Source organism: Plectrocnemia conspersa, unplaced genomic scaffold (assembly GCF_051122295.1).
Source record: "Plectrocnemia conspersa isolate PC_06_02 unplaced genomic scaffold, ASM5112229v1 ptg000009l, whole genome shotgun sequence".
NCBI lineage: Eukaryota > Metazoa > Arthropoda > Insecta > Trichoptera > Polycentropodidae > Plectrocnemia > Plectrocnemia conspersa.
In genome coordinates this window covers 26,544,543-26,558,174 of record NW_028277173.1, presented here as the reverse complement: position 1 = coordinate 26,558,174, position 13,632 = coordinate 26,544,543, and the positions used below count along the sequence as shown (strand labels likewise).

The following is a 13,632-nucleotide window of genomic DNA, read 5'->3' as shown; positions in this document are numbered from 1 at the left end:
CGCGATTTGGAAGTACTGCGCGTGTTCAATACTCGAGTGTAGAGAAAAGCAAAAATGCTCATGTACATATAAGACTTTTTAGCACATACAATATTAGAGATACAAAAAACTGCACCTTAAATCTCTTGGCTACGCTCTAATTATCGTAACTCTGCTTTCTTTTATTCCTGAAGGGGAAAGAGTACATCAGCTTATTCTTGCTCTAATTAATTAAATGGGCGTTAATTGAATTGTGCTACCTGCTAGGCGCACCTATCGCTGCAGAATCCACCCAAAAGTTGCAGAATGTTTCCTTATTGCATTCCTTGTACCTTTTTTTATTATCTTATTTTTAGTGTTTTTTCCACGTCAGAATATATCACTTTCGAGTTTTGTATCACGTGATTCAATGTTAAATCAGGCTAAAGTCCACCACTTTCGGGTTTTGAGGCCAAAGGGGTGTGACTTTTCAGCCAAAATAGAATTAAAATTATTTTTCACCCCCCCTCATGTTACCAAGTTTCATATATTTTATAATTCTGGTTCGAAGTAGCTTTGGCGAATCGCAGATGAGGATGTTTGCGAGCCAATTTCACCGCTTCTTGGACACACTGATGAAATGTGTTCATACCTTAAAAGAGGAACGGTTCAGGTGGTATTATTAGGTAATCCGAACTATATTTTCAATTATTTGCTCACGAAAACTCTCTTCTAATTACTTTCGGGGCGTATTTTCGTCTGTAAGAAATGGTCGTTAAAATGTCCTCTAAATTATCATCCTATTTATTACCTCTATATTATAAAAAATGTACAAACCCCCCTACATTTTAAACTATTTATACCATAAATGCACGACCTAGCTCGATTTTAAATGATCACCACGTGATATTTAGAATATATATAACAATAATCCTTAATTCCGATCTCATATACTCTATTTGCGTTAACACAGTCGGTTTGAGAGCTATCCATTTAATCATTATTTCTAATAAATTGAGAAAGAGATGGCAAGTTTGGGTTTACGCACCTATTAGTTTTAAAGCACACGATACGGATATACGTTAGATATATTTATCATTACTCCTGTTTATATTTTAAATAAATTTATAGAAATTAAAAATATTACTATATTTTTTATATTTATCAATCAATCGGAGTAATGCAAAGTATATCGAACGTATATCTGTATCATGTGCTTTAGAGCTAATAGTAGGGACGTAAACCCAAACTTGCCACCACTTTCTCAATTATGAATAATAATGAAATGGATAGATCTCAAACTGACTGTGTTAACGCAAATATAGTATAGACACTATTGAAATTTAAAAAATATAATTATTTATGTATATATGAAATAAGAGTCCAGGTTTCTTGAAGACCAACTTCGAGGAATGTGCCAAAATAATTTCATAAAACACCTAATATTCCAATGTTAACATATCTTAAAATTCAGATTTACTGTCTTAAAAATAAATACTTATACCAGAGAATCAAAATAACTTATGTACTTATTTGTATAAAAAAGTTTTAACTATAGGCTAAATAAAGAATGTTTTTTGCTACCTGTTAGGTTTACTTGTTGCTGTAGAGGTCTTCTGTTTTTTATCTCTAAGCAAAGGCTTAATTAGCTCCTCATTCTTAGATAGTTTAATATCATAAATGTATGCTCGACCGTCCGACAATTGCAAAGGAGTATTCAAACAATGTTAATTGTAATAATGTAAAAAAAATAATTAGCATTGTTTATCTGCATTGTTATTTTTTTAATTAGCAATGAAGGTAATTCAAACAATGCAATTTTTTTAAACGCGTTTCGAAGCTTATGAAGTAAAGGGTTTAAGGAGTATTTGTGGTAATTAATAGATTTCTAAATATGCGTGGCTATTGTGTAATTCTAGGTGTTCTACCTATGTAAAATGTTTTGTTTAGCTAACACATTGTCGTTTTGATGATATCTAAATGCCATTGTTGACCCACTCACATAATATCATCAGTGAGGGTTTTGAATTCCGTGGAAAGTTGCAAACCACTGGTTGCTGCATAAATTTATCCTATGATTATGGAACGACGGTAATAGCCATTTTGCTTATGTTCCATGCTTTCCTAGTAGTCTATTTCCACTTATCCAGAATACTCTGCTATTAAACAAAGTGTAATTATGAGCCACTTATGGTATGTATTTCATATGAGAATACGTGTTTTGGGCACCTGTATTTATATACAATGCTGCTTATAATTTACATCAGAATTTCGTAAGAGAATTAAATAGCGATCGCTGTTGCCATTTTTTCTTATTTCATTAACAGCGATTTATTGATGTAGCAAGTTATTGTTTAATAAATGAAAAAATTAACACATTCTTTAAGTATGTATTTTACACAGATGCTTATAGATAGAAAACATCGTTCGCACGTGCCTTTTTATTTGTTTTTCTCTAGCGCGTATGTATGTCATCCACCATGTGTCTCGATTTGCGTAACTCCAAATCCATTTTTTCGGTTCGTTAGTTGACTAATCGCCGCCTCGAGGGTCTATTGACACTGAAAAGGTTAAGATCGCCACCGGTGATACGCCACACGAAGGTGTTGTCCGTTTGACAATAATTAGAACGTATGCGGCACTAACGGTCGTGTCGTTAGATTACATCTGCGTCCGTGTCTGCGATTCGTCCCTAATTAGTCTCCTTTGCTCTTTCAGGTCAAATCTGATGACGAAGACTCGGACAAGAATTGGGACAGCGACGAGGAGAAGAGAGGCGAGAGGGTTTGGGTGTGTCACAGAGGAGGGTTCACGGCCGCCAGGAAGCTGCATGGAGCCGAACCGACATCCCCTACTATCAATGGACCGTTACCGAGATCGAGGGTGCAGCTCATCACCAAAGAGACGCTGGATGTGGACGACGACGATTTGGAAAAGGTGAGTCTACAAAATATATATTTGTATATTATTTGTTATTCATATTATATGAGCATTGAAACTAGGATAGGTATACTAGCAAGTCATGATACTAGTTGTAGTTGACCATCGAGTTAATGAGTTCATTACATGGAAGCCATTACTTTTGGCATTTTTTTTACGTTTTTCTTATAAGGAAAAGTATAACATATGTATGTTTTATAGCATACTAATTTTAATTACATATAGTATTTTTTTGATATTTATTATGTGTTTAAATGTTGTCAAAACTGAATTTAGTTAGTTTAACATCAATATATCTCCCAAATAGTATATACATACATCTCATTCGTTCTTACTGGTATCTAGAATTGCGTTATATACAGAAAATTACCACATCGGCCATTCACATGTGTGCACGTTCCTATATATTTTTGAAAATCTTATGTAATTTTTTCGACTCAATTTTGACTTAAAATAAAATATGTAATCTTAAAATATCCACTGTAAATAGTCATATCTAGGGTTCTGAATCGAATATTCGTAAAATATTTGTTGATACTATTTCGAATGAACATTGAAAAAATCCTAATAAATAATTTGTATACTTGAGCAACACGGGTAGTCGTCTTTTCTCTCAATATATCCGAGTTACTAGTGGCGTTATAATATCCATGGTCCTTTATGCGCCTTATTTTGTTTCGAAATGCAAGACATAAGACGCTTCTTCTCAATATAAATATGGCCTTACGTCTTCGAAAACCATTTGCGAATAAAATGTTTTTCTGCTGTATCCACTATGACCGAAATTCGGAGAATTCGTTCGTTGAACGAAACAAAATGCTGGAAAAACTCATTCCTTATTATTGTTTAACGCTTATCTCAAAAACAGGTGTGCGTCGCATATTTTTCTGAAGTTCGTCCAGTATAGCAATCAATGACTGCTATAATGGACTGCTTTCAATTTTTTTAAACTCAGAAGATTAAAAATACATTAAAAAGGCAAACAAGTAGGATTGTTTATGGATACAGCTTAATTTAAATGCGGTCGAAATGTGATGAATCCGTGGTGGAATCTAGTGGTGATAGATCTAGATGAAAGTACGTAGAATTATTTTTGAAGATATACTTAAATCATTTCTAAAGCAATTAGGAAAATAGACTGTTTTATAGAATCAGATTAATATTTGAATAATAATGTGAGAAAACTTCTTCTACGTGGTCCACATTCATTAAACTAGATTTTTTAAATAAAAATGCTCTTTTGGTTTTATCGGTTGTGAGTTAAAAGCTACAAATAGATTAAGTCAATAAATAATTCACCAAATATTGGATTCACGGCTATTTTACCGTGTACGTTTCACCGTGTACATCTTACCGTGGAGATTTTTTTACCGTGCGACATTTTTCTCGTGTTTTTTTTTACCGTATAGGCAATATTTCCTGTTGTTTTTTAATAAAATAAATAAATAATAGATATTGACTTGTTTTTTTTATTATTTTAGTATTATTGATATTTTATATTCGTGTTTTATTTATTTTTTATATAAAATAATTGGAATATTTTTACTAACCTATTTTTATTTCTGATATTATTTAAATTTTTACCTATTATTATTTATATTAGTCTAGTATTCCCATCTTCTTTCATTTTTAAAATTAATTATATTTTTTAGTAATTAAAATTATTAAAACTATATCAAGCAAAATTTCTTATATTTCAACAACATGTCATCTTAGGTTTGAGTTATCAATTCTCACTTCTCTTCGAAAACACCCATCATTCCATAAAAATAATTCGCAATATGAAACACGATGCAAAAACGTGCTATTTACATTTAAATATAAGCGAAAGATTTTAGCCCCTTTTGTTCACTATGTTTACAATTGTACTTCGGCTATTTAGATATTTTTTAACCTCCGCGTAATACGGTAAAAAGTCTCACAATAAAATGGTTGCACGGTAAAAACTACCCACAATAAGAAAGTCGCGCGGTAAAAAGTTTTCACGGTACGATGTACACAATGAAACAGACACGGTAAAAAGTATGGACACCCAAATACTTCAAAATCAGACAATGTTTCACGTAATATTGAGTATAGCATTACTGTTCTATACTTATGTAAAAGAGTAAGCAATTACGCATTGATCATTTTCAATGTACCAATTACCACTGAAATCGCAACGAATACGTAAACCCAAAATACCGGCCATTATTAGTTTCGAGGAAGATCCAAAATAATTTAATTACACACTTCAAATGTGCTCCTGTTAGCATATCGTGAAATTGAAAGAAAAAAAACAGATTTAGCTTTATCAAATTTAGTGTTGAAAATTAACACTATTTTTTAGAGCACTAAAATAATTAAAGGAACACACGAAATAAAACAAGGAAAACATTAAAAATATAATATTTTAGACTTCCTGGATATGGGAGCTTAATAACTATTAATCAAATATATAATTGCAGAAAAGACTGTATTGAACAATGTTATATAATATTGTAAGATAACTTAAAATTTCGTAAAACACTAAACATCTGTTACTATTATACTTGGAAGAGTAAGCAATTACGCACCGAGCCTTACTAAAGTGGCAATTACGAATTTTTAATCACGAGAGAACGGCCATTAGAAGTATCGAGGAATGGGCCAAAATTACTGCATAAAAAAACATTCTAAATTTTTTAGATGATGATTTGATTAAACTTATTTTGGAACGTTTTGATACAAGATTAAACTTTATTTTAGTGCTTTTGAATTATTTATATTGAGTTATTCATTGATACAACTTAGTTCATTACCTACTAGAAGCTAGTCAGATTTTCCCAGGTGTTTACGATTTTTATTCGATTTTATAATTTATGTAATGAAAAATGTTATAATAATTATATTTTATTTATTTAATTTCATCATTCATATTATGATCAAAATAGTATTTTACTCTAACATACTAATTTTATTATATAGTAGATTACCTTTTATTCTTGAGTAAATTTTGCTTAAGCAAAGACATTGCACAAATAGGAGTGTCTCAATGATGCAAGAACTCATGTACGTTATTAATTATGATTTGATGCAAATTACAGGCGAACCCTCCCAAGTTCGATCAAGTAGAAGACTTGGCCGTCTTGCGATATATAAATGAAAGTTCAGCACTTCACACCTTGCGTCAACGTTACGGGAGTCATCTGGTGCACACATCAGCCGGTCATAGTCTCCTTTTATTGATCAATCCCGTGGCGCCGTTGAACATTTACTCTGATAAGGTAAGTTTTTAAATTTTTTTAATATAAATATACATTGAATCATAATATTTAATTGTATCTTTCAGGTGGTGGCTATGTTCAAGGGTTGCAAGACAGAAGACACTCCTCCTCATCTGTTCGCTTGGGCGCAAGCCGCTCATCATGCCACTCTGACGACAAGGCGAGATCAAGCTTTGGTGTTCACGGGTCGCACTAGAGCAGGAAAGTCACTGGCTTTGAGGAGAACCGCTCTGTATTTAGCCGCATCGGCCGGGGCCACCGCTAGTCCTAGTCCTTGGACCCCGAAGATCGCGGCGGCGCTAACAGCGTTCGGTGCTTTTGGATCGGCCCGCGGTTCCAGATGCGTACAACTGTTATCACTGCATTACGATCATATGGGAATGTTGGCTTCGGCGTCACTGCAAGGACACATGTTGGATATGACGCGGATTCCGAACTCGCATCGTCTTGAAGGAACCTTTGATATATTCAATTGGTATTAAGCTTAGATAAGAATCTAAAACTCTAAATAATGATTATGATTAAGACTATCAAAATTTGTATTACAGGTTGATTTATGGTTGCGAAGGACAACTCAGACGTACATTGTTATTGGAAGGTCAAGGTGGCATTACTTCCGGTGAAGAGTCAAGTGCATTTGCTAGAGTTACAGGAGCTTTCAAAGATTTATCTATTTCGGAACAAGAGCAATTATGTATTTGGAGAGTCTTGGCTGCTATTTGGCACTTGTGTGGCGCTGGTGCCGCTAAAGGTTTGTGCTCTATTTTATGGTACTATAATTGAGTGGTTGATGCATAATGATAATTACCGATATAACTTTCAACAGTGGGCGGCGCAGGAGGAGGAAGTACTCGTTATCATTTTCAAGAACCTGCGGCGGCAGGTAGAGCCGCACAATTATTAGGTTGTTGCAGTGAAGAACTAGCTCGTGCAGTTTTCAGTTCGGTGACTAGCGGTGGCCTCAGCACTCCCACTCAACCCAGAGCGGCTTTCAGGTAATAAGGACTATTAGAGTAAGTTATAATTGTGATTTGATACATTTTTTCATACATGTTTTTCAGGACGCCTTCACCGACTGATCGAACGTCTGAACGTGATATAACAGGCCAAGAAGCGCTAGAAGGCTTAATTTCAGGATTGTACATGGAAGTGTTCAATTGTGTGATTGCTCTTATAAACAGGTAAACTATTTATTTTAGTAGATGATAAAATGTGTTTTTTAATTATATATTTGTTTAACAGATGTCTCACTACCGGATCCCGCACTGTAAGTTCGTTGCTATTGGTGGATCCGCCTGGAATGTTGGGCGGTACGGGAGGATCTGCAGCAGCCGGTTTACCCGAATTAGCTGTGAATTATTTGCATGAAAGGTTGCAGTTGCTGGCTCATGAACGAGCCGTTTTAGCGCCGAGAGCTGTGTGTAGACAAGAGGGTGTTAATTTAGCTCCCGATTCAGATTCTGAAGAAGGTATTGTATTGTATATATTTATTAATAATTCATTATGAGAGTGATATTATTGATTGCTTATATTTAAATTTAGATTGGATAGCCGAAGTGATGAACCCCGGACCAATGGTCGATTTGTTGGATCGTGCCGCTCAAAATGCAGTTGTCCGTACGTCTCAGTTAGACTTGAGGGATGTTGACCGTAAAGGATTATTTTGGTAATTATCATTTTTATTTATATTATATAATAAGTTCATTGTGTTGTTTAATGTATAGATAAATCTTATTTATGTTGTTGTCATGACATTCTAAGAAGTAATTGATTTGTTTTGTTTTATTGATATCAAAAGTCGTTATTTTTTTTAACTACGTTAATTTCAATAATATACATATTTTTAATTATATATATATATATATATATATATATATATATATATATATATATATATATATATATATATATATATATATATATATATATATATATATATATATATATATATATATATATATATATATATATATATAATATACATGTTACTGCTTTATTACCATTTCATGTATACAATTTGTTATTAGTTATATTTTGTTAAAAAATAAGAATATAAGATAAAACGTTTGTGGTTATAATTTAAGTGAAAAAATTTTATAACCTTTTACTATTAAAGTGTAAGAAAAAAATACGGGAAACTTTAAATTAAGTAATAATTTGTGAACATTTCATTGGAGAACTGGAAGTATTGATATGTTGTCTTTCGTGATTAAGCAATATGTGTTTTGGCATCTTGTGCTTGTATTTAAATTTAATGTTGTTTTCATCCTAGTCACAAATACAGGAAATTAGTGGATTAGTTTGGTTTCGCGAGATATTTTTAAAATATTTTCTGGCAGTGTTATTTAATTGTTGTTATTTGAAAGCTAATATGTAATTTTTAAGATTAGTATAAAAAGGTGTATTATATATTATTTTTATAGCTTTGTTTTAAATGACTTTTAATTTAGAAAAAAATAGTATTACAGGTGTTACTCCACATCAGGAAGGCACATGTTAAAATGGGTCTAATTAATTTCTTATAGATTAAAATTTTGTTTTTAATAGTCATTACGTTTTTTCTCTTAAATATCGGTCTTAGGGTCGCAATGGTGGCAAGCCTTTTAGAGCGAAGTTCCTAAATATATTTATTAAATTTAAGTTTGGAGTCTAGCCCAAGTATTTAACGCTGGTTTTCAATTTTACGTTATTTCCCTCTTCATTTAGGAGAGGTAGTGGCAGAGCTTGTCTACATTTTGTGAAAATAATTGCTTCTGTTTTAATTCGAATGATTTTCATTTTCCACCTCTCAAAATATTTATTTGAGATTTTAAAAGATTTTTGTAATTTATTCACGATTGGTTTAAGACCATAAGCATAAGTTAAAATAGCTGTGTCGTCAGTGTACATAGATAAATGCAAATATTTTTGCGATATTGTTCATATACAAGATAAAGGGAAACGACCCAAGCAAACTACTCTGAAGAACGCCAGCTGGAATTTTACGCAGGATCGACTGTTCATTACTTAGTGAAATAACATAGCTTCTACTTTTCAGATATGGTGCGTATTAAGTGTATCAGGTAGTCAAGGGTTTTGTTTTTGTATAGTTTATGAATCAAACCGTCATTACATACTGTGTCAAAAGCTTTATCTATCTCTAATATTAAAAGACACATACTTTGCTCCGTTAAACTACTAAGTTGATATGTTGTCGAGTGATTTTCGCAGAAACTAAACTATTCGCTATTGCTTTTATAAACACAAGGATTATTTTTTCAAATATTTTACTAAATGACGGTAATAAACTGATGGGGCGATAACTAATCAGATTTGTAGGATCCTTAGCAAGATTTTGTATTAATGACTGGTGATATTTTAGCTTGTTCGATTAAGGTTGTTAAGTAATTACTACCATCGTCGATAGTTTTAGTGTCTATTGGGGCATAGTTCTAACGGCTAACCAATATACGGGACTCGACAATACTCTTGAAACCCTTCCAATCGGCTTTTTTATAATAAAAAAAAGACAATTTTATGGATAACCTCAGCCTCACCCTCCAGTGTAAAAAACACAGGAAGCTTATCCGAGGACAGAGTCTGGATGCATTGTGTTACTGACGCAATATCTAAAATTACTAAAATTAAATTAGTAGGGTAATACGTTGGTGATTTTGGAAAGTTTAAATACATATCCGTGTCTTGCGAGTAGTTAAAAAACATTGCATCCTGGAAAACTATACCCTGTGACAATTGCCGGTAATAAGATAGACATGCAAAGAATTATTATTTAGGCACCATTTACAGTAATTATCAGTCCATGACCGATGTAATTTAAAAAGTTTTCATTGCCTAATGTGCTGAATTTAATAATATTTTATAATGAATTTATTAATGGTTTAAAACTTGGCTAAATCTATTAATAAAATATTTTTACTTTTTTGATTGTATACATTTTCACATAGGTATAAATATATTTTTATATATATTGATTATGTATAACATAATAGCCAATTTTTTCATAGTTGAATATTATGATTAACGTAATTGTTTTAATATTTATAGGTTATTGGATGAAGAGTCGATGCATCCAGGGGCATCCGATACGAGCTTTTTAGAAAGAGCTGTATCAGTTTGGGGCTCTGGCTCACAAACAAGTCAATCGCAGTATCAATTGTTTAGACGAGCTCCTCAACCTTTACATTTTGTTCTTCATCACATGCAGGTATGTATTGAACTACTATTCCCATTTTTATTTAAAATGTATTAATTTAATTAATATTTTACGACTTACAGGGAACTTTTCCGGTGCTATACAATGCAGGCGGTTGGTTGAAAGCCAGTAGAGAAATACCAGTATCGAGGAACGCAATCGGATTGCTCCAAGAAAGCTCAAGGTAATTATCATAATTTATTAAAAAATATTTACATAATAATCTTTCTAAAATAATTTCAGTGATGAAATATCTCGTCTCTTCGTATGGAGCCGTGGGCTCAGTGGAGCTGGTCCGGACGCTCAAGCGAGTTTACGAAGAGCTTCAAGTATTCGAAGAACGCTTACAACTGGTATGTTTCAATTTATACGTTTTTTATATTGTACTTGTATTTTACATGATATATGTTATAGGTGCAGTTGTGATGAATCGTCGATCGTTCGTTGGAGTAATGCAAGCCGGAGTGGAAACAATTTTGAGTTCGCTGAGACGAGCTCGCGTCCGATTCATATGCTGTGCTTTAGCTCGTAGATCTTCTCATAATCCAGCTTCACCCCATCATCTGACGAATAACATCGAACAACCCATAGATATACCATTGCTACGATCTCAGGTTAATATAAATATAATAACAAATATATTTGTAGTATCAAATAATAATATTTTTGAATAATAGTTCCGAGGATTCCAAATGCTGGAAGCGGCGCGCATGCATAAGCAAGGTTTTCCAGATACTCTTCAATTCGCAGAATTTGCTCGAAGGTATGAATGTGTTTTAATGAAATTTGTGGCATAGGTCTTATTGTATTTTATTTTATTTTTATAGATTCCGATTACTATCTGCTCCTGAGCACGGAAGCGATATGGCTCCACCGCCACCGGTGCCTTCGTCTCTTCCGTTGGTCGATCAGAGGCGTTTGGTTGAAGACATGTTACGCGTTATAGATTTGGATCCATCTCTGTACAGACTCGGCCTCAGTCAAGTAAGTCCTTATTTGTCTTCTTCAATATATTCCTACTGTTGCTTATCTCTGATGGTTGAGAGAAAGTTTCTTTACGAAAAAGCTCAATCTGTTGGTACGAACTGTGTTTTTTGAAATTGGAATGTGAGAAAAATGTATATGGTAATTTAAGTATCTTACTTTCTAAGAATGTAAAATCGCACCATGAGAACATGGAGCGTTTATGAAAATTGTTTTTTTGAAAGGCTATGCAATGGATCTTTTTAACAAAATTATAAATATATGACAATTGATTCGTCAACATCAACTTCACTATTCTGAATTTAATGCTCCAAAGTATTGAGTTGAATTAAAAACAGTAATTTAATTTATTTGAAACAAATGTATACGTAAATGTAAAATCAAATATTTTAGATTGAGAACCTTGGCTAACAATTTGCTTGTCTAGGTTTTGAGCGTCTGATACAGACGGTCGAAAAATTATTTCCAAAATCCATCGATGGATTTTATGATGAATTTTATTAATTTAACAATTCTATTTAAAATGGTTAGGAATTAAATCTTTTTACCGTAATATATTGATAGAAGTATCTCTGAGTAACTAATGAAATAAAATATGGGAGATTTTATCATCAAGTCACTTAATGTGGCTTCAAAAAATTTGACATATATTCATTTGGACGGTAATAGTAAAACCATTTTGGGCATGACATACATACATCCCTTTGGACTTCTAAAGGTTAATAAAACAATGTTAGTAAAAATTTAATTTCACAAAATGCACATTTTTTATTATTGATAAAAAATTAGATAATATAACAAAATAATTAATTAATATAACAAAAAAGTGATAAATCTACGACTTCGATACTTAAAACTATACTCCAAAAAAAATACTACATAGAAAACAATACTAATTATAAGCGTAGATTAAAAATCTTAATACAGTTTTTGTATATATGTATGTATCATAGATATTAAGATCAATTAACAATTTAATTAAAATTATTATTATAGATAATAGTTACATTTTTTTAGAAACATTAATTTAAATTACACTATCGATACACAGTATATACACCATAATTAAGTTTGAGTTGCAATTTTGAAATACTTTTACAACAGCTTTCACCAATAACAATTATCAATAATTGGTGCACTTTAAGGTGGTTGACAATTTATTGGATTGTTCTCCAATCGTAATTATTTATGAAAGTGGATTCGCATAACGCAGTTTTCATGGTATTCCATAGAATTTGCCCACATTTCTAATGCCACACGTGAAGGTTTAATCTTTAGCCCAATTACCAGCGCCTATGCGGTATATTTTTTTGCGCGTTAACAGTTTTAATAATGCAAGTCGAGCACAAACATATATGTTATACATATGCGGGAGTGAAAAACGACTTTCGATGATAATGATGCAAAACGGCCGCTGTTGCATCATCATCGGCGAAATTTCTTTTCGTAGGGTGAAAGTGATCATCAATCCATCCGTCGGAAAGTGCCTTGGACAACTTGCTCCGTATGTGAACTCTCGCTTTAACCGGATCGTTATTATTAACTGGAATTTTAACTAGCTTAAAAATGGTTCTCAGCTCTCGAGTCGAACCGCCCAGCATACACAAACAAATGCATTTATTGTTACAGTTCATTCTGATTTCTCGATGATTTTCATTTCTCGAGAAATGAAAATTCTCGAATTCGCTTTTCAAATAACTCAAAAGTGCAAGAAACGCTCAGTTATCTAGCGTTCATATCAAGATTTTTGTACAATATTACGATTTACAATAAGTGAAGATCGAATAAAGCACATCAAAACTGAATTTTGCCCAATAGGAGAGCGCAAAAAACAATTATCACTTCTCAGAAGGCAAAAATCCACATCAAAAGCAATAAAATCGTGCCGTCGCCGTCGCAGTGGGAACGCTCGTTACCGAGCGTTCCCACTGCGACGGCGCCGACACGATTTTATTGCTTTTGACGTGAATTTTTGCCTTCTGAGAAGTGATAATTGTTTTTGCGCTCTCCTATTGAACAAAATTCTGTTTGAATATACTTTGATCAGCTTTCTTATATTATAAGTCCATAGTAATATCGGTAAGGATAGCTATGATATTTTTAAAATATGAAATGCAGTCAAATTATGGAGCAATATGTGAGATGCGAAGTCTGTCTGTACTTATTCTTCCGATTATTTTCCTCTGAGAGATGAGTTAGGTTTGTTTGTATTTTGGACTACACTTAATAATAATTCTACAACATTCATTAGGTTAGGTTTGGGTTTGAACAGCAAATGAACGTTTCGCAACTGTCAAATTGCGTTTCATAGAC

General features: G+C 32.7%; 1 protein-coding gene across 5 annotated transcripts in view; it reads left to right on the top strand.

The window, feature by feature from the left end:
• Positions 1–13,632, top strand: part of Mhcl (Myosin heavy chain-like) — a 168,539-nt gene that overhangs the window by 101,363 nt on the left and 53,544 nt on the right. For all 5 annotated transcript variants that reach the window (XR_015810565.1, XM_088191291.1, XM_088191288.1 and 2 more), the window contains 14 exons: positions 2,677–2,895; positions 5,964–6,143; positions 6,209–6,618; positions 6,692–6,894; positions 6,970–7,138; positions 7,205–7,324; positions 7,386–7,612; positions 7,686–7,809; positions 10,188–10,347; positions 10,419–10,519; positions 10,579–10,688; positions 10,750–10,949; positions 11,013–11,098; positions 11,163–11,319. Coding sequence is in view for 4 of the 5 variants with exons in the window: in XM_088191291.1 (XP_088047417.1) it covers positions 2,677–2,895; positions 5,964–6,143; positions 6,209–6,618; positions 6,692–6,894; positions 6,970–7,138; positions 7,205–7,324; positions 7,386–7,612; positions 7,686–7,809; positions 10,188–10,347; positions 10,419–10,519; positions 10,579–10,688; positions 10,750–10,949; positions 11,013–11,098; positions 11,163–11,319 (2,466 nt within the window). In the remaining variant the exon portion in view is untranslated. The remainder of the gene's footprint in view (positions 1–2,676; positions 2,896–5,963; positions 6,144–6,208; positions 6,619–6,691; positions 6,895–6,969; positions 7,139–7,204; positions 7,325–7,385; positions 7,613–7,685; positions 7,810–10,187; positions 10,348–10,418; positions 10,520–10,578; positions 10,689–10,749; positions 10,950–11,012; positions 11,099–11,162; positions 11,320–13,632) is intronic.